Source organism: Microtus pennsylvanicus, chromosome 20, assembly GCF_037038515.1.
Source record: "Microtus pennsylvanicus isolate mMicPen1 chromosome 20, mMicPen1.hap1, whole genome shotgun sequence".
In the NCBI taxonomy this organism is placed as follows: domain Eukaryota; kingdom Metazoa; phylum Chordata; class Mammalia; order Rodentia; family Cricetidae; genus Microtus; species Microtus pennsylvanicus.
The window spans coordinates 32,760,744-32,785,815 of NC_134598.1; the positions used below are offsets into that span (position 1 = coordinate 32,760,744).

General features: G+C 45.5%; 1 protein-coding gene across 27 annotated transcripts in view; it reads right to left on the reverse strand.

Moving 5' to 3' along the window:
* Anks1b (ankyrin repeat and sterile alpha motif domain containing 1B) overlaps positions 1 to 25,072 on the reverse strand; it is an 867,834-nt gene that overhangs the window by 72,888 nt on the left and 769,874 nt on the right. For 19 of the 27 annotated variants that reach the window (XR_012908611.1, XR_012908612.1, XR_012908614.1 and 16 more), the window contains 2 exons: positions 3,187 to 3,294; positions 1,067 to 1,246 (listed from right to left, as the gene is read on the reverse strand). Coding sequence is in view for 22 of the 27 variants with exons in the window: in XM_075954275.1 (XP_075810390.1) it covers positions 1,067 to 1,246; positions 3,187 to 3,294 (288 nt within the window). In the remaining 5 variants the exon portion in view is untranslated. The remainder of the gene's footprint in view (positions 1 to 1,066; positions 1,247 to 3,186; positions 3,295 to 25,072) is intronic. The other 8 variants (XM_075954277.1, XM_075954274.1, XM_075954273.1 and 5 more) reach the window with 2 other exon arrangements.

Genomic DNA, 25,072 nt, shown 5'->3' on the forward strand with positions numbered 1-25,072 from the left:
AAAGACCACGTGGTTCAAGGCTGCAAACCACGTCTCTGAGGTGTTTCCATTAGATATATTGAACCACACATGTGTCCCACAAATACTCAGAGCAGGAAATGCAAGAAAGGCTTGCGGGAGGAAGCCTCCATCCTCCCTCTTTAAAAGAATCTCATCTGAAACAGCAGCAGATTTACAGATAAATTACCCAACCCCAGAGAACAGGAAAATTTATCCTTTTCTCCCCTCTCCCATAGTCCATTCTATTTACAAAAACCGTAAGCCCCATCACCGCCACCCCTGAGAACAGTTTAGTACTGAGAGACAACCTTGCAGGCCATCTCTCACCAAGGCTGTTGTAAGCAGTACAATCGTGGTTTCTAGAACTTTCTCGCAACATATTTCTTCCTTGAGTTACAATATAGAGTGTTTTCCAAAGACTTTAAAAAACACAACAATCTCACTAAACAGTTGAGAAAAAAATTAACGACTCAGGCAAAACAATTATAGTCAAATTTTCACCGTTGAGTTCCCAGCTAATGTGTGGGAGGCAGAGGAAGGCTCGGAGCTGCGAGCTCAACTTCCAATGAGAAGAGCTGATTCTACCCACAGCCACCCAACGAGGGGTAGAGGTGCAGAACCAGCTGCCCACCTGACATGGATATGTCGCCGTCTAGCTATGGCTGACTCAAAGTTCTGAACAGAGATCCAGGGACACAGCTGAGTAGACATTTGTCCCGAGGAGGGAAGGGGCTGACTGACAGATCTCTCTTTTCAAATACTTGTGCCAGCAGAGTTGTTATTTCTAACTGTTCATCGCGATAACGTGGGATAATGCAATGACTCCCGCTAATTGGCTGAGAAGGGGTTTCAACAACACGCGTGTGTATCCACCTCCTCGAGGGGGCTGGTTCCAGCTAGCTCCAGAGAGCACAGAGTGCAGAACGCTCTATAAAACAGCACAGGTCAACCTCGGCGTGGCGGGCCAGCGGGCGTCCGCGGGGAGCTAACTGCTCAGTATCTAGCCGCATGACCTGCTGTGGGTGAAAGGCAAGAACATCACGGAGGCTTCGAACGAACACCTTACCTGAGCCATCTGCCTCTCCAGCTTTGACCGGGGGATATCATCGAAGTAGTTTTCGTTTCTTCTCCGCCTTGCATCGCCCTGCATGATAATGTGAGGGACGTCTAGGGAGCCACCAGTAGTGTAAGTGCTTTGGCTAAGTGATGGAGACAACTGAGGAGGAGTGTGGTTACCACTGGCTTCCTGAATGGAAATACATCATGAAGTAAATACCATGCTCTCGCGGGGGCCAGCCTTTGGTTTCAAAAACTGTGAAAATGCGAACACAACAAGCTACGGGGGTAGGAGGATGGGGGGTGGGGGTGGGGGTGGGGCGGGAGTAGTTCTCATTCATCTGCTGGGATGTTCTACTAGATGGTGTCATCAAGTCAATACTCCTGCCTCCCATTGATTTCAGGTCAAAGTCTTAAGGTATAAAGAATCACATGTTGTTGTTGTTTTAACCAGGACTACGGATGATCTCTCTAGGAAAGCAGAGGTTCATCTCTGCGGGGGCACCCCATCACTCTCGCGTGTTTACCAGGGGAGGGGCTGTGGGTGGAGCATCCTCGCTGCGGTGGATGCTAACGTGGGACTAGGTGGGTCTCGACCCTCTCTACCGAAGTGCGGTGTGACAATAGGGCTGGGGAGTGGACACAGTATGGCAACATAGCATGTCACGCGACGTACAGACTGCGGAGCGATGCGTATAAATGACAGAGGATGCTTTTCCAACAGCAAAGACAGCCCTAGCTGCAGACCGGCCAGAGCGGGGTGAAGGACGGCAGCGGCTGCCGCTCTGGCCTTTTCAAGCCACAAAAACATGGGAGCCATGAGATTCTGCAGGCCACTTCTTCCCCTGACTTCCTTTGGCAGAGTTAGGCCCACTTTGGCTAGAATCCCTCCCTGCCCCCCTCCGCCCCGTCCAGTCTTTAATTTGTTATTTCATTAAGTCTCTTCTTGGGAGTCAGGGTGAGGGGCTCAGAAGGGAAAGGCCAGAGAGCTGTGTAAACTGGAAATGGCTCGCCTGAGGAGATCTCTCAGTGTGATTACGCACGTGGTGCTTGGCGCCTCCCCTCTTCCCACGAAGTAAGAGAGAGGCATGATAATGAGCCCTTTGTAGTTTAATTGTTCTGATGGACTGGAGGCCTCTTATGGAGGATAAATATGCATCCTACCTCCGCTTTCCTTACTCGTCAAACCCTGAAGTAGCTTACATCTACCTTCGCTCATCCTGATGCTCCTGGTACTCAGTTCCTCTTGTGGATTCTTGCACCTCATGGGCCCCCTTTCCTCTTGTAATCTAAATCAGACTCACCATTCTGGAAGGTTCTGTCCTGCCCAGTGCCCTGTCACACTGACTGTGGCCCATCAGGAGCATATGCACAGAGGCCCATGTTTGTGTTCATCATTTCCGGCTGCCTTTCCTGACATTTGCCGTGGGAATGAGATGCAAGTGAGTGTAGGCCTGAGCTTGTCAAAGGAGACCTGGGCTTTCTAAAGGACTTTGGAAGAGCCCACTTGAGCTTCTGGGAAGAGGGGTGGGGCTGTGACTACGCTCTCTGCCTCAACCTCTTGATTTCTTTGGGGTCTTTCCTTCTCACGTTTCCTCTTTGCTCTGACCTCTTACAGGTTTCTCTCTAGTTTCTCTACCCCAGGTTTCTAAAAACATAGCTGAAGAAAACAATTGTTAGTTTATTAAATAAAATTTTAGAGTCTATCTTTTTAAATTTTTTTTGAAGTGGGTAAAAAAAATGGTCATTTTTCATTTCTTGCAAAACAGGAGGACCCTGAGGTTAATTTTAAATTGATTCTTACTTAACTGAAGTTCCCGATCGATTTCTTTTCTGTGGGTTTGAGTCTGACAGAAAACTCATTTCCTTTCTCTTGGGAGCGGGAGTCTGGGGATGAAGGGGTGGTCTTTAGAAGATGGTGGTTAAACAAACTGAATTCCCTTACAATGTAGTTCTAAATCTCTGAATTATTTATATTGAGAAAACCAGACACAATCAAAAGGGAGACTGATAAGGCAAGCGATGAGGAAAACGGCCTGCATTTCCTCCTCCACGGCTTCTGCCATTTTACTGCACAGTACACTTTTTGAGGAGAAGGGAGGAGAGCAAAGTGGACGTGGCGGCACTTACCCTGAGCGTGATGGATCGAGGGGGCTTCTGTGGAGGCTCCTCATGCAGTCTGTCTCCCAGAGATGCCAAAATGCGTTTCCTGTGGCCAATCAAACTGATCTTTAAAACCTGAAACAACATGCATTTGGGTTAATTCTTTTATCTAAGGTGGGGGGAAGAGAATTTGTATATGTCCTACAACACAAATGGTACAAAGAGGTTTATGCAACATTAGCCTGACCCTGTGAGAGACACAGTATGAAATCAGGGGCACACTTCGGTCTAGAGAAGAGTTGGAGGGAGTAACAGCCAGTGAGCCTGGGTGGAGAAGGCGAAGGGGGCCCAGATCTCACTGTGCACATTGGCTCTGAGACCCCTGACACACAAACCGGCCCTTAGCAAAGACATCCTAAAAACTCGCTGGGTTCCTAAAGCTTTTAGAACAAAGACCGAGTGAGCTTCCTCCTTGCCTCATGGCTAAGAACCTGGTGCAGTGTGTCCCTTCACACTGGACTCTCAGTCATGGGGGCCTGAGTGATTCTGCCTGTATGCCTGAACACGCCACACACACACACACACACACACACACACACACACGCGCACACACACACATGCACAAATGCACTCATGTGTGTGCACGCACACACTTGTCTTCACCTGGGACCTGTACCCTCCCCCCCACCTCCCCCAACCACACCCCCTTCTGCTTCAGCACCGGTAGCCTTTCGAGTAGCTGTACTTCTGTCTCTCTATTCCTCAAATGTCTCCTGAGGAAGAGAACTGCTTTCACCTCGTCACTAAAAATGCTGTACCACAATTCTATAAACTCACTGTACCACAGTTTTGGTTTTTTTTTTTTAAAGCCATTCTTTGAAATGACTTTGTCAGAATGCTTGTGTTTAGGCATCAGCTGCTCCCACGTGGGGTCCCTAAGAGCAGAGCCTTGGGACTTGTTTATCACTGTTATTTCTGCAACATACCAGACAAGCCTTGAAACAAGGCAGGGGAGGGGGGTTAGGGTGGAACTCAATGAACAGGAGAGATTGGGCTTGGATGAGGATTAAAGTAGGCAAGCTAGGGTTAGAATAGGTGCTAGGGGTAGATTGAGTGTCCAAGGAAGGCACTTTCGAGGGCAGGACTGCAGACGCATCTGTGGAAGAGATACCCAAGGGAGCCTCGGCCCCGGTCCAGTCCCGTAATGTTTGCCAGTCATTACCCTCTGCCTCCTGAGCTGAATCAGGCTGTCTGAACGGTAAATGCCACGGCTTCAGTGGTTAAGAGCACCGCCTGCTCTTCCAAAGGTCCTGAGTTCAATTTCCAGCAACCACGTGGTGGCTCACAACCATCTGTAATGAGATCTGGTGCCCTCTAGAGGTAGAGACCTGGTCAGTCATCCCCATCCACTTAGATCATGAAACCCAGTATGGACAAGTTCAACAGAGCCGCCGTACACGGGCTGCCCATGCATGCTGCAGCATTGCCAGCTGTACATTTCATTCACTCAGTTTCAAATCTATGACATTTTGGGCATATCTCCAAATTATGACTACAATCATAAAAGCATTTTCTCCCTCTGTGTCTATGTGTGCCCCAGGATGTAAACAGCTCTTGACACATACCTAGCTTTTAGTTATATAAATAATTATTTCCATTCCTATCAAGATTTACAGAAAAGAAACTGAAATTTATGCAATATTTATATAAAACTGTATATATTTATAATATTAGTATTATATTTATATAACATACATAACAAATTTCAGCTATATATGCAACATATATATAATATATACTCACATATAAAATATATATTATGCTGCCTTGAATTTTGGGTGCTTGCTACCTAATGGTTGTTTGTTTGGCCTAACTGATATAGGTTTAAGGTTTTTAAAAATATTTATTTATTTATTTAATATATGTGTGTGTATATGGGCATATGGGTGCCATGGTACATACGTGGAGGTCAGAGGAGAACTTGGCAGAGCCAATCTTCTCCTTCCACCATGTGGTTCCAGGGGATTGATCCCAGGCTGTAAGGCTTGGCCGCAAGCACCTTTATTTCCCAAGCTGCCTTGCCGGGCCTTCATTTAGGTTTTAAAAAGCTCCCTGTCCTATTCTTTCACATGGTAAACGCTAATCAAGTTGAGCACCAGCATGACCTGTCCCCTGGCCCTGTGGGTTTATAAATTCTCACTCCCCTGGGCTGAGGAATCCTGACGTTTGATAAACAGTTCTTCTCGCCTAGCAGTGATTTCACCTGCGCCTTCCCCCATTTTATTGCTGCGGCGTAAGGATGCTGAAGAAACACGACTCGGGATATTCCAGCATTCAGTGAACCACGGCTGTCAGTGTGAGTGGTGTACTGTTTTCTGCTTTTAATGGCCTCTTTATAGATGTTCCTTTCCTGTCGGCCCGATGGAAGGCTGATCTTTTAGATGCAGGGTGATCATGAATATCTACATGAGACAAAGGTGCGTATTGGGCCATCAAATCTCTTCATTTTGCTGGAGTGGACAGTTCAAATCCCCGTAGTCTTGGGAGATTGGTTTGGATCGCGTCTCCCTAAACTCCTCATCCTCCAGTTGTCCACGCAGGAGCCCATCTGCCATCCTTCTGCCCACTCACGCGGCCTGGCGCTGTCTTTCTGCATTTCTATTAGCCAGCTCGGCATTTCACTACATGGACGAGCGTTCCAACTGAATCCTCCGTGCAGATTATGAATATGCTAATGAAGTAGAGTCCTGTGCTCATAACTCACAGGCAGCATTACCTACCGCAGCCAGAGAAATGTCCTTATATCCTTGTACTGTTTCATTTTCTGAGCACCAGGACCAAAGATTCCTCCATCTCAGAAAACATACAACACTCATCTTTTCCCAAGGCAGTCTGCAAGTCTAAACACACTTCATTTTGTTTTATTTTATGTGTGTGGGGTTTTTGTTTTTACCTGCCTGTGTATTTGTGTGCCACTTGCACACCTGGTACCCAAGGATGCCAGAAGAAGGAGTTACAGATGGTCGTGAAGTATCATGTGGGTGCTGGGAATCGAACCTGCAACCCCTGGAAGAGCAGCAGCCTGTGCCTTGACTAATGAATCAGCCCCCTCTGATTCCCCTTTATTCTTATTCTCTATTACTTTGCCAAGAGCTTCTATCAGATATTATTCCTGTTCCTCCTAAAATCCCCACCTCTTCTTCTTTTCCCAGCAAGTGATTGGACCCAGGGCTCATGTTGCTTCGCTGGGCCCCTGACTACTGCTGAGAAATGATCTTTGGGTATCTTTAATAAAGATACTCAATTTATGTTCTAAAAAAACAAACAAAACAAACCAAAAACTGACACTAAGCCACAACTCCGTGATTTCACTCTTGTGTTTGATTTCCTCTCTCACACTCAAGTTTAAGACAAGTGACCTGTCTCCTCTGGCCTCAGTTTTCCCTCAGTAACATAAGGGGACATTGTTGCCCTTGATGGCCAAGGTCATCAGAAGGATAAGGAGGAAGGGCATGATGCTGGGTGTGGTGGTTTCCACACCAGTAATCTTGGTGCTTGATAGACAAAGGGGGAGAACCACTCTGAGTTCAAGGCCAGCCTACTTTATGTAGTAAATTCTTGACTCTAGGTCAGAAGGCTACACAGAGAGAAATCTCTTTCTCCCTCTCTCTCTCTCTCTCTCTCTCTCTCTCTCTCTCTCTCTCTCTCTCTCTCTCTCTTCTTCTCTCTCTCTCTCTCTCAAACACGTGCGCGGGCGCACACACACACACACACACACGCACACACGCACACACACACATGGAGGGCAGGAAAGAGGGAGGAAGGGAGGAAGAAAGGAGGGTGTAACAAGAGTTGTACCTAGAACTTTCAACTCTACTGACTAGTATTCATGGTACTGGAAGGTACACTGCACACTTCCAAAAGAGAAAGGTAAACACCAATCCAGTCACAAACCCTTCAATCTATCACGGTATCCTGCCTGCAAGATGCGGTAGTGTAATAATGGCATAAAGTTTATGGGAGTAGCCAACCAAGATCTAATATGATTTAGGGCCCACTTTATGAGATAGAACCCAGCCCTGATACTGCTCAGGTGGCCGAGAACCTGAGATCAGATATGCCTGGGACCTAGGGGAAACCAAATGCTGATGTTCACTAGAGGAATGAAGCAGCAAAATGACCCTAAAGACATTCTGCTGTACTCAAAGATCAGTATTGTGCTCCACCAGCATCAGAGAAGCTTCCATCTGCAGTAGATGGGAAATGAATAAAGAGCTGGATGATGTGCAGAGAGTGAGAGACCTTGGGACACTCAGCCCTGAAAGGAATGTTTCTATCAAATGCCTCCCTTCAGGACTCAGGGAATCTTGCAGAAGAGGAGGCTGAAAGATTGTAAGAACCAAAAATTATGGATGATACCAAGGAAACAAGGCCCTTCTAAACACAGGAGGATGGATACACACGTGAAATCACAGACTGTGGCAGCATCCTCGGTGCCTGCACAGGTCTAGAAAGTAGGCCAAGTGTACTATATGTGCGCACACATGCCTCATCAAATTGTTAAGGTAACCTAGGTATTCTCATTTGCATGATGCCAAACTTGAGACTCGGAAATACTGAGGAACCCGTGGGCCGTGCTGCCCACAGGTGTCAAGGCTTGGAACGGTTCCTCAGCCCTCAGTCACTACTGACTGCTCGCCAAGCTTCTCTTCCTGCTGTTCCTTCCATACTTTCTGGCCGCAGCCATGCCATGGATCATGGCATGATTGTACTGAAGCGGGGGCTTCTAATGAATCCCAACCGCCTGAATGCATTAGAACAACTCGTTTCTTTGACAAGTCTCAGAGCAAAGAGCAAAGAGCAAGAACTTTCCAGCATTCCCCAGAATGCAACCCAAATTAGCTAATATCAGAGTAATAGAGAAGGCATGTAACTTTTGGCTTCAAAATTCTCAGGTTGATTGAGAGACATCCAACTGGCAGAGCAATTACAGAATATTCCAATGAAAGATGGTTTAAAAGACCAAGGCAATCTGGTCTGGCTTGAATGAGAACAGCTTCTCGCATCTTTGTAATTGGAGCTCGGAAGAAGTGAAATCCCAGACACCTAGGATCTGCAAGCCAACCTTCCTTTGAAAGCCTCCAGCAGTAGCTATGTTTTAGAGGAGAATTTGACAGCATCCTAGGAACATTATTTTGGACCTAATGAAAGTAAAAAGACAAAGCAAGGGAAACATTTTGGGCATCTGGTTATTTTAAGATATTGAGACAATTCAGCTCAACTAACAAAATATTAGGTTTTTGTCACAGATCATTTTGAGGATACCAAAGGGAAATTACTTACGGAGTTTCTAAGGTCGAAAAGACTGGGCAGAAAGAGATGAACTGTCAAACTATTACTGAAGAAAATAATTACATACACATGAGAAAGTGGTCCTGACTGCAGAGGAACATGGACCCAGAGGAAACGGATCTAAATAGATAAGGAATCAACGGCAGAAACGAGAGGGAGAGGGGACTGATGTTACGGTATGTTTGAAAGACAGTTATGATCACATCGGTCATTGTGTCCATAGCAAGGAATTCTGTTTAAACACCATGGGCCTCCTGGAGTTTTCTACATTGTCAGTTAAAGAGGACAGCCTCAGAAACTCTGTCCCAAGGTTGGGCAGTAGGAGAATATCCGTGCTGGATGTCAACACTGTAACATTATGTGACTGTCACTTATAAGTCCAGGGATAGCTGTGAGAATTCTGTCAGACAGACAGTATCATGACATTCTCCTTGCACTGAATGGCTCGCATCAGAATATATGTCAGAGTAGAGCTAAAAGTTGGTATGTGTAGACTTTTTCTTTTTAAAATGAATGTGATCTAAATTAAACATGTTAAATTTAATGTGGTGTAATGCATCGCTTTGTCTGCGTTTTAAAAATTAAACAATGTTTTGATTATAATAACAGTGCTACTTACCCATTCTAGATACTTTATGAAATACAGAATACAAAAAGCAAGCATATTAGTTATCCCCAAGCTATTAACATTTAGCATGCACGCCAGGCTGCCCCCTGTGTCGACAGATGCGAGAGAAGTTCAGAGAAGCCATGTTTTATCGCGGTGATGTTGTAAGGTCGCCTTTCACCTCGGTATTTTCACTTCATATCAAGTCAAGGAACTTTTCTCCATATACAAGTCTGAACAGACACTTAAAGTAACTCAGTACACTGGTTCATAGCAGAGTTTCATAACTCCTTAACCATCCCTTTGTTGGTATTTCTTTTCTAAATATCACGTACTCCACATGCTTCAAAATATACTCTTATCCTACCAATTCCATCTACATTGTCATTTTGAGTGGACACGATATGGAATATACTAATTAAAACCGCGAGAATGCACGTGAGTCACGGAGAGACGTCAAGCAACAACAGCCTGTCTGCACGGTCTGTTGAAATCTCAATCCCATCATTGCTGGCTGGACCACATTCCCCGGGGAAATCACACACCCACGTCGCGTTCCTCAGGGTCACCTCTTGCATTTGTTGTGTTTTAGAGTCTGGGTTTAGTGGACAAATGCGATAAAGAGCATGCAGCTTAAGTCCTCTAGGGATCAGATTTGATTCTGAATTGTTTTCCCAGCTACCTGGCCTTTTACACCTTGGAGATCAGACACCTCATTCAGTGAGCACTCACTGGGTATCCGGCACATGCAATTACCATGTTACATAAGCTGTGAGCCACAAAGAGGAGAGAAATCATGCAGGGTTTTAGGACACTAAATATGAGGTGGAGAAGTATATGTGTGTGTAATGTGTGTATAGCTATTTCTCTTCTCACAATTATCCATCCATCCACCCATCCACCCACCCATCCACGCATCCTTCCTTCCACCCTTCCACCCATCCATCCATCCATCCATCCATCCATCCTTCCACCCATCCATCCATCCATCCATCTACTCATCCATCCATCCATCCATCCATCCATCCATCCATCCATCCATCCACTCATCCATCCATCCATCCATCCACCCACCCACCCATCCATCTAAATGTTTCTATCTACCCAGCCTTCCCAGCCTAAATGGACTCCAGAGGGTTGGGTGAAGATGACTAGGAAGCTGCTCTAGAGACTCTGGGGCACTCTGCTCTGCTACGATTTCCGTTTAGGTATAATGGAAACTTAAAACTTTCTCTCTTCTCCTTAAATAACCCCAGGAGCAATATTTGAGTGCTATCCTTGTTGCTTCAGAGTGTTGCTATGAATTTCTCTGGGTAGATTTTAGATCAAGAACTAGGCCTTTTACTTCTCCAGATTTCTCTCTTATTGTCTCTAGCTTCCTGTATGCACACCTCTGCATGTTCTAAAACATGCTTGCTTCTCTTGTTCCAAGAGAATCTTGCAAAGATGCAATCAAGACCCAACTAAAACTTCTCTCAATGTGTATTATATAGACTGTGTTTCTGAACTTCCCTGGTGTTTGTGGGCTATTGTTGACACTAGATACAAGTCTTGACATGTACAGCTATTTCTCTGTCTCTATCTCTGTCTCCCCCCCACCCCACACACACATCTTACCTGACCAAGTACACTATAAACTTGGGGAAATCACACAAAGTACCCTTGGGCCCTAGGGTCTTTCACAGCATCTAGCACACAAGTACACCTCCTAGGTGGACCCTAAGGCCTCATCTCTGATCCCTTCCAAGGTGGACTAGCAAAGCAGGCAAGACAAGACCAAAAACAAAGAGAAAAAGAGGAAAGCATCCATTATCTTAGTCTCTTTTTTTTTCCTGCTCTTGAGAATTCTCTACTCTTAGGCTCTGGCACCTTAATTTCCATCCAGTCTCCTCACAGGAAGAGAGGCAAGCCTTCCTCACCTGGTGCCGCTCTAACTCCTCCTGACTTCCACCATTCCATCTACAAAACCCAAACTCGAGCTTTCCTCGTTTATTACCATTCAAGACCACACCTACTAAGTAGCTACCCAACAGCAGTTTGTAGGACTGATGGCAAGGGTTACTAGTAACCCGCAGGAAGGAAAGGTGTTCCCGACGATACAGCTCTGCAGAGAGCAAAGAGTGAGCAACAGGGATGTGCTTCTGAAGACAGACCGGCTCAGTAAACAGGAAATACTAATCATGGGGAAATGCAATAATCTTCTCGTAGAAAGACAGAGCGTAATGGAATAATTGCCTCAAAGCATTTAAGGGTTCGGAAGGTACAAAGCCTTCTTTGTAATCGATGGGGATCTCAGGTTTATTTGTAAAGCTCCCCGAATTACCTCTTGATGAAGGCACTAATTTTCTGATTATATTTTACCATAAACAGGGCTCTAGAAGACGAAGAAGAACCCACAACAAACCAGCCAATCAGTTTCTAATTTCCCTGTGAGTTACTTTTAAGTACACCTTGCGCCAAGTTAGCTTTTCGTAGGGAAAACTGGGCTGCCCCGTGCAAAGCCAACCATCACGGTTACTGTAAGAAAAACTAGTTTAAGTAGAAAGCGGGACTGGTGTCATGCTCCACCCCTAAGGCCGTCATTTACGTGTGCTGATGTGCTAATGGCATTTTTGAAAGTGGAAGCTGCGAATCGCTCTGTGCTTTTGTTAATGCATCTCAGAAAGCAGAGACAACTGATTTGCTTAGGTTTGTTAACCACGCAAGGTTTTACAGCTACTTCGGGTATTTCCCAACTTGCTGAGATCAATTGTAGAGCACAATCGACTCTCTCAGTTTGAAAATTAAAATGATTGTCACCAGAGCTCATTAGCCAAGGTTTGCATGTACAAAACGAACTGAAATATACAAAAGGTGAGAATATACTCATATCTGCAAAGCGAGGCTTTTAAGAGAAACTGAATCTTCAAGAGACGATTCCCAGTAAGCGAGGAGCGGTTTATTCAGTTCTTAGCTTATGAATGGTCTTTTCTGCTTTGTCTTCTCATTCTTCAGTAACCTTAGTGGCATATAACGCCTTCCATCAGAGACAGAACAGTGAAAGGTGGCAGTGAACTCAATCCTGTAAATTCCTTTTCTTGTCAGAGGCTCTGATAAAAAGAATTTGCTGAGGAGGAGATAAAAATCTATCTAATGGTAGCTAGAATTAAAGTTCCAGAAACATAGCCCAGGATTGGACTTAACCCATACACTACTGCTTGCTAGCATTTGACACTCACACATTCAGTCCGTACGTGTTGGGGAAAACAATATAAGGGTTCAACAAAAATTTGCTCTTAAGTAGATGTTGTCAGTCCCGAGGACAAGTTCAAGATGGGAAAGGACCCCTAGGGTAACGGCAGTGATGGCTTTCTTATAATCCCCTTTCTTGCATCAACCCCTCTGTCATCCCACAGCATCTTCATCTCCTGGAGATTCACAGAGTAGCAAAAACTGGGGGATCACTAAGGAGCCGCTAGAAAGACTGAAATAAAAATGTCAGACCAAGCCCAGTGCTGGTAAATCTGGGAGCCCACACAGGGCCAGTTGGAATATAAAGGAGACACAGTTGCTTTCAGAAAAATATAGCCCAGCAAGCTCACACAAGAGAAATGGAAACATGTCCGTACAAAGACTTGCACATAAACATCTAAGTGACATTTTTCAGAACAGCTGAGAACTGCAAAGAGATTAATGTCCCATCCATCGGCGAACACATCAGTAACAAATGGTGACTCAGTGGCCTGGTGTAGAAATGGGTGCAGCCACTGACTTCCAATAGGCATGAGAAGCTTTTTGGTGATGCTGAGTATGTTGACCGAGACGTATTGAAATGTAGAGTTTAAATGGTGATTTTATGATCTGTAATTAAATTGCTTAATAAAGTTGTTAGAAAAAAAATACTGGGAGAATGCATATAGTATTCAGAAAGGACAGTATAAATGAGGTCATTTCTCAAAGATGTAATTCGGGCTGCTCCAGAGACACCTCGGTAATTCTGGAATATACCACTCGTCAGTTGGAAGCAATCCAAGCTATAACATGTTCGGTACATCTTAAGGGAATAAAGGGAACCGTGAGCCAGAGGGCAGCTTTGCTCTGGACACTGGGCTGTTTAGCTGGAGGCTAATGGATGGTGAGCATATTTCTTGTTATATGTGTACAATAAATTAGCACTGATTACTTGTAAATGAGCATCTTCCTGAGGGTGTAAATCTTCCAAGCCAACGCACATTGGTAACAATGCTGATTCTTTCAAAGTGTGTATGTTTGCAGGATACAGTGATCTCTGAGGCCAACGTGGCTCTCTCTTTAGGGTAACAGGTGGTGATAATGAGACCCTCCAGTCTTAGGGTAGAGTAAATATAGTCACTGTGGCTTTCTATTTCAAGAAGAGTCACTGGGAGAGGGTGGAAGACTGACCACAACTTAATCCACCTAAACACAGAAAGCATGTGTCAGGGAAGGGAGAGGATGTGGGATGGAGGGAGACGACCGGAAAGCCAATGAGGAGACCCAGCCTTGCTAGGGTTGCTGGTGACAACCTCAGGCATCCTGCCTCTCATAATACAGAGACTATTTTGTCAGGGGTCACGTTGATCCCAACCCAAACGACCCTCAGAAATTCCTCTTCTACTGGGTTCACCATGCTAACAAGCAGCATTGCTAAGTCAGCCTTCTGGGTACCACACAGTAGGGAAGGACATTTTTTTTAAATACTTATTTATTTATTATGTATACAATATTCTGTCAGTGTATATGTCCGCAGGCCAGAAGAGGGCACAGATCTCATTACAGATGGTTGTGAGCCACCATGTGGTTGCTGGGAATTGAACTCAGGACCTTTGGAAGAGCAGGCAATGCTCTTAACCTCTGAGCCATCTCTCCAGCCCTAGGGAAGGACATATTGAAGATGATCTGTGCTGGAGTCTTTGGTCGCAGTGTTCAATCCTCCTACCATACACTGACAGACTGGGAGGCATGACATGTTCTTGTTCCCGCTTCAGTCAAATAAGACCAACACCCCTGTGGCACAGAGAGGGCACAGTTATTCAGGGCAGGTCTCGGAGTCATGGTGACTTGGGTGTGAGTCATGTTTCTGATTTTGGGTCAATGGATTAACCTCTTTCAGCGTTTCCCACGCTCATCCAAAATGAAGGTGTTAAAAAGCAGTACTTATTTCTCGGTGAAAAACCAGAATTCAATGAGACTTAGCACTGTGTCTGGAGAAAAAGGGGTCTTGGCGGACAGCAAACTTCACTCAATGTTTTGATTAAATGCAGCTGCTGAACTGGAAGTGCTGGGCCCCCTCTTAGAACTTAGCAGGTTCACTGAAATAATGCCACGGCTGCTCCACAGCAGCTCCGTGGCTGGCCACGAATCTGTGCCCTGCCAACAGCTCTGCATCACCAGCCACGCACCGTTCAAAATTTCAAGGATCTCATTAAAAATAAGTGTTGCTGAACTATGTTAATTTCCTTTTTCTTCCCCCCTGGCAGAGTTATTAGAATGAAGCTGACAGACCAGGTGAAGGGCAGAGATACGGTGTCTTTGCTTCCGATAAAGCACTTGACAGAGTCTTCCATTATCTAGGTGCGGGTGGGCTCTGTGAGTGAAAAATTAAGTGGATTCACAGCTGGGGGTACAGCGGCACCCAGGAGGCTTGATTGACGGCTCTGTCACAACCTGTAGGGGGACCACTGATTGAATGTCGCAGGGCCGTGGCCCTGGATTCTGCTTCATTCAATGTTTTTTATTAATGGCATTAAAGTAGGCATAGGAGAACCACATCAGATTTTTCAATGACATGAAACGGTGAAGTATATTTAATACGATAGGAGGCTGATACAAAACTTCAAAATTCTCTCAACGGGAGAAAGGCAAAGCTGGCGCCAGGATGAGGCAATCGAAGAGGGGCAAATGTTCTGTCCTGTGTCCGTGCGCCAGAGGCACTGTGTAGGATGGAACCAGGGAGGATGGGCCCTTGCCAACAATTTCAAGAGACATCTGGCTTCCATGAAGCTGAACACAGGAACTGAGTCTTAGGGGGAAGAGCACAGGAGCAAGGGACACATTCATAGATGATTTTTATAAAACATCTTGTTTACCTCCTTACTTCAGCCTGATGAGGCTGCTGATTCCGTGACACTTGTGGAAGGGAACAGACAGCCATGCTCAGGATGCTGAGGGAGTTGTCAGAGTGTTGCCAGCAAACTCAGGACACCGAGATGGTTCTGACGTCCAGAATGCATGCTTTTTTCTATTCTTCACAGTATGCTGTTGACTCTCTCCCAGCATTCTCTGGGGCTCAAGGGAGATGGTTTTAAAGAAAGAACCAGCCCCGTGCCTGCCTCTGCTCCCTCCCATTCTGCTCAAGAGTTGTTGGCTCCCTGAGAGACTCATTTAGATGTAAACCGGGTGCTTACCTTGCGACTGACACTTTCTGTGTTACTGTATGGACACCACAGTCTGTTCTGAGTCCTCTCAAGGTTTATCCACAAATAAAACACTACAGAAATGATTGTCGCATCTTTCCCAGCTTACCACCTTCCAAAACAGCTTCCTGCCAGAACAGTAGGCTCTGGCCAGAAAAAAGGTAATGTGGGATGCTTGAGAACAATCTGGAATCTGCGGCTGTCAGTAACGAGACCCAGGTAATTAAAACTTTTTAAAATGAAGGTAATTTTCTGGGGCTGCATTAATGATTCAGGGTTGCATATTTACATGAGAAAAGCCTCAATTACCTTTAGATAATTAGGCGGTGTGTTAAGTAACCCGACTATGATGATATGCACTTGGAATGCATGAAATTAATTCAATTATTGAATTAGTTTGTATTAGGGCTTAAATGTTACTGGCTGTCACTGGGGTCCTTACCACCCTTGCTGAGAACGCATTCTGACATCCTCCTCTCTTGGCTAGGAGCAGCGTATTCCTGGATATTTGGAGTGCTGAATTGCATCCGAGTCAGGTCCTAGGAAGACCATTTGTCTCCAGTGTCATAGCAGAGAATTGTGAGGACTGCACGGTATCCCAGAAGAGTACCCTTGCTTTAATACATAAATTCTCAGGAGCAGCTGGCTGTCACTATTGCAAAGGCTAACACTAGCTGCGTCAAATTCCAACTTACAGAGCTTAGACAGTCATGAAGGGTTCTCGGGTGGGGGAACTGGCAGCCCCCCTCTTATTTTTCTTCTTTTTTCTAAGCTTAGGCCAGCCAAGATTCACAAAGCTGGAGAATGGAGTCCTCAAACAGATGGCAAGCCACTGGCTGCTGACCGTGCTGGCCCCATCTTGATGAGAGGGGTGGCCCGCTGTCATGAGTGTTCATGATGACCTCCGCGGTGGACAAGGTGAAAACCTCCGCCATCAGCTGTCTCAGTTACACAGGCAGAAAAGGAATGACGGAGGAGGGAACTGGAAGTTGCTTTGAACTCTAAAACACTTCATCTGCAATCAAGTGTGTCAGGTCCTTGATGCTCATTTTTTTACACAAGGTCTAGCTATGTTGGTCTGGCTGGCCTGGAACTTGCTATGTAGACCATGCTGGCTTCAAACTCACAGAGATCTTCCCCAGGCTCCTGGGATTAAAGGTGTGTGCTACCAATCCCAGGTTCCTTTAGTTTCTGGGGGACTCCAGTGGACCTGACCTCCTCCTGAGCTGGGCCTTCTCTTCTCGCTCTGGGAAAACCCTGCACATCTCTTAGCATTTCAATACCAGGTTCAAAGAGTACTTCGTGAAAAAGGAAGCTTCCACCAATCCCCTTCGCCACCCACCCCTACAAACCACAGGTGGCACCGCTGAGTGTTTACTGGTTCCCTTCTTGAGGTCTGAACCTTCTGGAAGGCAGAAACGAGTATCACTTACATTGCAGTCCTTCCATAGAGCACAGTAGAAGGTTGCTTAAAACCAAACCAAACCACATGAAAACAAAGGAATCTCAGAACAGCAGACTTTTGAGTAACTGTGTCAAATTAGTCGTGTTCTGGGAAACACATAGAACATGGCGTGATGATGGACATATAAACAGCTGCGCATATTTCGTTTGCAGGACTTGATGGATTTGGGCATAAGGAGGTCTTTCTGAAACCAGAGCCACCACCTTACAATCTATTCACAAGTGGACAGAGAGGTTGACTGATTCCACACCTCCACTACTGAGATCTCAACTACAGACATCAGGTCTTGATTTCAATTCCTTTAAATACCCAGAAGACTGCTGGACCAAATGGGTTTCCTATTTTTAATATATAATCATGATAGGCAATATGAAATATTGAATCAGGTTGTAAGCTTCCTGGTCAAACTTATGATTCCAATACAGACAAGCGAAAGAAAAGCACCCATTTCTTGTTAAGTAGCTGCTGAACCATCAAATGGCAAAGTAATATCCCTGCTTGCCAATATAATTGATTACTACTTGCAAGTTTCCAATGAAAATAATGTGATGTTTGATTAGTGTTTGATTTTAAAAAAGCTCAGCATCTGACTGTCACTAAGCTCATTAGTTGTACCTCTTTCACACAGTGAGGAAATACTTTTCACTTCAAGACAATTTGGAAACTGAGTCACATAGAAAAACGGCATATGAAGAAAATCTGGTGATCCACACTTGTATCGCGATAGAATGACGGCAGCATGGAGCACGCCACTAATGAATGCCAGTCACACGTGACATCAATGAAATGTTTGGTTATCAATGAGAAGGTCACAGTGCTAGACCACACTTACAGATCACACCATGGTTTCGCCTACCCGTGGTTAAAATCTTCTGAAACTCGAGCAATCGTGACTGTTCATTGAGAATTTAAATCCCAAAGATCACTTATGATGTATGAAAAGCACCTTTTGCCACAGACTTATCCTAGTCTCAAGTTCTTTTAAAGAAAAATAATTCTTTATGTGTGTGTGTGTATGTGCACATAGGTGTTCTCTGAGAACAGAACGGGTGTGTCAGATCCCTTGGCACTGGAATTCTGGGCAGCTAGGTGGCATCTGACCACAGATGCTGGGGACTGATCTCTGTTCCCCTGGAAGAGCAGCGAGTGCTCTAAACTGCTGGACCATTGCCCTAGCCCTGGAATCTCAGCCCTTTAAAGAATTTACTAACTTTGCTTGGGGATAAATGCTTCTCATCATTTAATTCCTTGAAACAAAAGTGGCCTCCTCTCCCGAGCAGTTCTTCATGTTTACTTATATTTAGCCTTCTTTCTGATCGGGGGTTTATTAAAAATGATATTTCTATCTCCTGAACATGACAGAATGTGTTGAAGGCTTCTTGTGGGAAAACCACAGGAAGCTATAGAAATCTTTGCGGGAGGCTTAGCTGGAGTGTCTGTGGGGAGATGTTGCCTTTGAGAGAAGCTAATTAAGAAGACCACCGAGGAAAAAACTAGGTGCTACCCTTCCAAACACAACTGTGCAGACACAAGCATTATTAACACAGACTGGTTTGATGAAGCCACATGAGGCTTACATAATAATGGCTTGGTTCTTGTTTCCAAAAAAAAAAAAAAAAGACTGTTTGAACAAACCAAAAACTGAATCATTTGAATCATGAATCTGAGATTTTAAAAATTCTTCATCTAGTTAGGAATTAAATACAATGCAATTTCTCCAACATTCTTTTCTCTCTCTCTCTCTCTCTCTCTCTCTCTCTCTCTCTCTCTCTCTCTCTCTCAAGTAGGTTACATAGCTATTGCAAAATCTCTAGCCATGCAAAACCTGTAAAAAGACTATCTGGACCTTAGACTGCAACACGACACACATTTACAGGGTTTTTACAGGAAGAAAGTTCCTTTACTTTTATTGTCCATCTTTTTCCTTCTGTATGAAATGGCTTAATAAATATAATAAATAAATAATAAAATAAAGACTAACGTCTAGAACCAGAACCTGCGCCAGGGGCTGCTCTGGTCCAACAGCTACTATCTTAATATATACAAGTATGTCTCTGGTTACTTTATTTGGAAGCTGGAAGAGCCGAACTGATCGACAAGGCAACACAAGAGATAGGTTTTGTCTGATTGGCTCTGTTTACTTGATGATTAAATTATCATGCAGAAATTTTTAGTGACGTCTGAACGAGAGAAACAGATGTCCCGTGGCAGGTTCATCATTTCAGCCCCACCCTCATTAAGGAAAAAAAAAAGTAACGTTCACAATCTGTGTCAAGTATCGTCTGTCCCTTAGTCACCGCAGACCTGCACTTCGGGAAGTGGGGTGGCTTCTTGTTTCTCTACTTCTTGGTCTAGCGTCTCGTTTCCCACAGCCAGATGCTGTGGAACATTGGATAATTTGGGTTTCAAGTTGCAGAAATTCTACGCGTCTGCCCTTCCGTTAGCAGAGACTCCGAATCCAGGAGGCTCACTGGATCCTGAGCTACGGTTTAGACAGAAGTTCTGCTTTACTTACAATCATTTTCTATGGAACTCAAATGATGCAGACGAGAGAGACAGCCTCTAAAGGACGGTGGTTCTCGCTACTACCCTTATCCACCTTCACAACGCAAAAGGCCAGCCAAGACCCAATTTCACAAAGAACAAAGTTCTATCTTCTTCGAGGCTTAACACATAGAACCCCTAAAGAAATAGCCAGTTTAAAGAACCAAAGCTCGGTGTGTCAAAGCTAGTCACTGTACTCGACAGAATTCTTTCCACTCTGCGTGTCAACGTTTTCTCCGGTAAATTCTATTCTGAGTGTGGTGCCTTGGCGGAGAACAAATAATAGTGTTTACACTTGTTCCCTCCTCCACTTAACAACCCCGCCCCCACCCTGAAGATGAGTACGTCAGGTGGCATTAAGTTGTTGAGAGGGCATGCGGGAATAAATGAGGTAAAATCATAGCCGCAAGGAGCTCCCGGTCTTAGGCAGGATGGGGGGGGGGGCGGGGTACCGAGACAGACATTTGAAGGGAGTGGGTTCACAGCAAGTAGGGAGAGGCTTCGGTGGGGTGGGAGTCTGTGGATGGCCTCATGGAGGAGGAGACAGACTTCAGGGATGGCCGGGAGCCTTTCCAGGCGGAGAAGTAAGGGAATGAGCTTTCAGGAAGAGAGAGATTGTGTGTGAGATCAGAGGAACAGAAGTGAATAAGCATATTACTGCCCCAAAAGTATATCTGCTAACAGATATTGTAGAGAGGGGTTTTATCTGTGCCTGTGGTAGGACAGGGGGGCTACAAGGGTGGGCCAAGTCAGACGAAGGGTCTTCTACCAGGACGGTGGTCTTCAACTGTAAATTCTACAGTGTCAGAAGGGTACGGAAGGCTGCTGGCCAGAGAGTAACTACTTAGTGAACACAAGCCGTGGGCGTTAGGGTGAGGCTGAAGGGAAATGAAGGTCCAAAAGGAAGAGGGCCGGAGCTGGCTTGTGACCATAACCCTGTTGCTAATATTGAGAATGGATTGGGGTGGGGGTGACTATGTAGGCCAGGAAATGAGAACTCACTAGGGCGAGAGTTAGGAAGAAGCTTTGTTCACTACTGTATGTCAGTGTCCAGCGGAGCGGCAGGGTGTAGTAGGGGCTCCACAAACAGCTGTTGAATGGCTAAATGAATGGCGGCGATGGGAAGAGACAGCCGCTGGCTCGGAGAACTATCTAGGCAGCAGAAATAGCAGGGCCGGTGAGTATGGAATGTAGGAGGGTAGGAGGGAGAGGGGGACTCTGGGAAACTGGGCTTGAGGGGAGAGAAGGAAGAAGAGGGTTGCAGGGAGGAGGAGGGGGAGCCCAATGAAGACAGCACCAGCATAGACTTGTAGCACACGGCACACCCTGGGGGCAGGGCTTGCTGCCTTCCTTGTTAACGCTCTGTTTCTAGGGAGAAAGACGAGGCTCAAGATGACCTAGGACCTCAGCAGTGGAGTCCAGATTTGAGACGCGCATTCAGGGGTGGTCATGTGGGACCCAGAGATAACATTGCTGCCATCACTCCTGGCTCACGAGCCAGGCACGCTAACCAAGCAAGCCTCCTGGCCTGCACGACACACAGGAGAACCAACCGGGGCACCGCCCCTCCTCAATCTCACAGTAGGTGCCTGTTCTACTTAAATATGCAAGACACGTAAAAATAATTGCACAGACAGAAGGATTCGCAGTTGCTCAGAGTAGACCAGGGAAGGGTTTGAACCATTCGGTGGGTGGTGAGACTGCTGGGGGGGAACCAGGAATGTTCCAGGGGTGGGGATAGAAACCACTCCAGGGGACAGTGCTGTAGGAAACACTTGACATGTTTGAGGGCATAGGAGGTTCTGGAACCGCGCTTGCTCTCCTCGGCTTCTCTCACTGAAATAAATAAACTGCTGAGCACTGAAATGAGTAGATGATACATAGTGTGATGGCTGAAAACTCATATACGACTAGTTTATGGGCCCGGCTTCATGCATAATTCATCGCATTAATGTCTCGCCACCTGTACAGGCGGCGACTGCCTGCTTTACAAATGAGAAAACAAGTTCAGGAGGCTTCGTGAGCCACTGAAGCTGTTAGGAGTTTAACACGTGGGCCTTCTTCGCCGTGGAAACCAAGCCCAGAGAAGTGGAGGACGCAATTCTCAATTGCCTTTGGCCATGTCACTTCTTAGGTATTTCTCACATGCCTTTTCGAGGCAGGGAACACGGTTCTGGAAGCCGGTTATTGTGGCTAGGGTGGTGGGCGGAGACATGATCCATTGGGAAGCAGGATCAGGAGGTGGCTTGATTCTTGGTGTCACCTGGAATGCCTGTCACTCAAGCTTCAGTCATTTCCTACTGAGCAAATTTATTCCAAATAAATAGGATTTTTTTGGGGGGGCAGGGGGTGTTCTTTAAAATCCACCAATCACCTTACAAACACCCTGCTTGTAGAATACTTATTCCACTGCAAATACATTGGTCGGTCCCCGTCTGAAGACGGTTCTTGAATTTGACGTCCTGGCCACAGCCGCCATATTTGCAGCTCCAACTCTGTTCTGGGGCTGTGTTTTGCTGATCTGTTCATGCCAGAGAACTTCGGCTTTAAATATGCCCACGCTTACGAACTGTTGCTCAGTGTGCTTATTTGCCAAGTTTTGAGAATAGCAGCATATTCTGGAACCCATTTCCTTTTCTCATGCTGGAAAGGATCGCAATGGCTCATCACCAAAACTGCACGGAGAACTTGCATATCAGAGGTGAGCGGTAAGCACAGCCCTAAATGAAGACGATAAATGGAAATGGGGGGGGAGATCATTCTCATAATCCTACCCACGTTCTATTTGTAGCGATTTTCTGCCTTAAAACAAACTACGAAATATATGTAGTTTGTGTGAGAAGCTGAGTAATTCAAGATTGGATCTCGATTTATTTATTTTGAAAACAAGGTCTTCAAAGGCTTGTAAGAAGCAAAAATGCTTTCCCTACCTCTCCCATTTCCTTTTTATAACTTGCGCTGCCCGTGAACCCCTAACCCTGACACATCAGTCAGCTGCTTGTGATTCTTCAGTAGAGGGTGTCTGCTCCTACCAGCCCGTCAGTACAGCATCTTCCTCACGAAGCACAGGCTTACACTTGTAGGTCTGTGGTAGGGTTGTGCTTCAGGTCCGTCTTTCTAGAACTGTCTATTCTTCGTTGGTCCATGATTTTGTCATAGGATGTCCACGTCCTTTTGCAGAGAGCTAAATAAATCTGCAGTGAACAGCCTTCTCTTGGATGCACATGTCAGGGGGTTAGGTCTAAACCGAGGCTTAGTAAGCCACTTGTGTTTTTGTGATGTATACACAGCGTAGTTATAAATATTCTACCACAAGCTATACTTATAAGCCATGCAATCAGCTATGTTAATCAAGTCTCCCTATTTTTGAAGTCATTATATACACTGGCTTCGATGTGAGGCAGACTCAAGCTGTATGGCTTAAGGACTTTGGATCACTGGGGAGGTATTTACCTTTCCTGGCTTTGTTTCTTCATCTGTGAAGTTGTGACGATAATAAGATCTATTTCGTAGATACACAGAAAGCACTTAAGCGCACCAAGTGTTTGTTGCCGTGGTTTGTGTCATTCAGATTTCTATGTTGGAAACTTAATCCCCAATTAGTGTGTTACTGGTGCTTGGAGATGGAAACTTTGGGGGTGAATGGGTCATGCAGACTCGGCCCTCATGAATGGATTAACCTACTCATGGACTCCAGGGTTAATGTTTTTGGGAGCTTGAGCTATTTAGCCAATGACATTTGGAGGTGACTTGCCCTGGGTGTGATTTTCTCTGATACATGATCGAATAAGAACTGAGGCGGGGGTGGGTCGCACACTCTCTCTTTTGGACATGGAAGGCTTGATGTGCCATTTGGTAACCTGGTCCAGAGCCTTCTCCATCCCTCCACGGAACGAAGAGGCAATGGTGTCCCTTCCCACCGTATCCATGAGTGTACATGTTCCCTATTTCATCCCTTAATAAATTAAGAAAATACACTTTCTTCCCATGCATCTGTGGATTTCTTGCAATAGGTTGTCATGCGGATGGCTTTGATATAGAGGTGATCCTTCTCTGGTAAATCTGCTTATATTGCCCCCTGATGCCCTCTGCGATGTTACGATGCAGGAAGAACATCCTCTCTAGATGTCAGCGCTCAGCTCTTCAACTTCCCAGTCGCCAGAACCGAGTGCTAAATAAATCTCTACCATTTATAAACAATCTAGCCTCAGGTATTTTGTTACAACAACAGAAAATGGACTGAGAAAAACAGAAAATATACTAACTGATGTCCACAAAATGAGATGACTTCATACGTGCTTGAGTGTCTACATGTCTGGTATGGCCTTACTCATGTTTCCTTTCCCTTCTGTTATGATTTATTATTTATTGTGACTGTGAGGAATGTGGTCAGAGGCATCACTTCCTTAGAAGGGGATGGATATAAAATGAGGGGAAGGGCAGCCACAGGCAGCTCCTGAATAATCTCTGAGTCTAGGTGGACAGATGCATGGGATTAGCTAGGGACCAGAGAGGTAATGGTTTTAAAAAGCAATATTTTCTTCTATGGCTGGAAGAACTCATTAGAAAGTGCACCATCAAAAGCAGGTTTCTACTTGAGAGGGAACACAGAGTTTGCTTTCATTAAGTCCTAGCTGGTGACAGGAAGGAAAGCAGAATCATGGCTTAAGCATCTGTTAAAACATCAGCAACGCGAGGCAGCTACACACAGGAGATGAAATGATAACTATAGTAATACTTCATTCGTATTTAATAGATAAAGCTTGCCTAAAGATCAGAGAGTAAAACAGCCACACTGATAAGCCTTACAGACCAGGCAGCAAAGACACACACCTTTAATCCCAGGAGCCACACTAGTTTGTCATAGAAATCGGGCGGGAGTGGGGGCATGCTTTTAATCCCAGCCCTAGAGAGGAATATAAGACGGGAGGAGACAGCTCTCAGACTCAGCCTCATTCTGAGATTCCTGGAGGCAGGATCGCCAATTCAGACTGAGGTCGAGGTAAGAGCCAGTGACTGGTGTTTTGTTTTTCTGACCTTTAGGTTGAACCCCAACTTCTGTCTCTGGATTTTTATTGATCGTGCTACAGACATCTGAGACTCCCTGCACACAATGAGTCACAGGCAAACGAGGAAGCATGGAGGGACCGAATATACTGTCCTGCCTGGCTGTGGTTAGACCTCGGTGAAAATACCAGAGGGCAAGACGTCACAGAAAAGGAAGGATTTCTAAGGGGGCAGGGGACAATCAAGGGCACGACAATTTCAGCAACGTTTTAAAGACAAAGGGTGTTCTATGAAAAGGAGCCAGGGGACAAGGACATTAGAGGCCCATGTACCACCTGCATGGGTGGGCATTGTGAGCAAGGCTTGGAGAATCATGGGTATCCTGATATTACTGGGTCCGGAGATCTCAGGAGCCAGGGTTGTGGCTACACTGTTGTATGCTGGGAGAGAACTTATGGCATTTGGGGAGAAGAGACGGGAAAGGACACAGAGCACATGCCACCAGCCCTGGAGAGAAGACGGGAT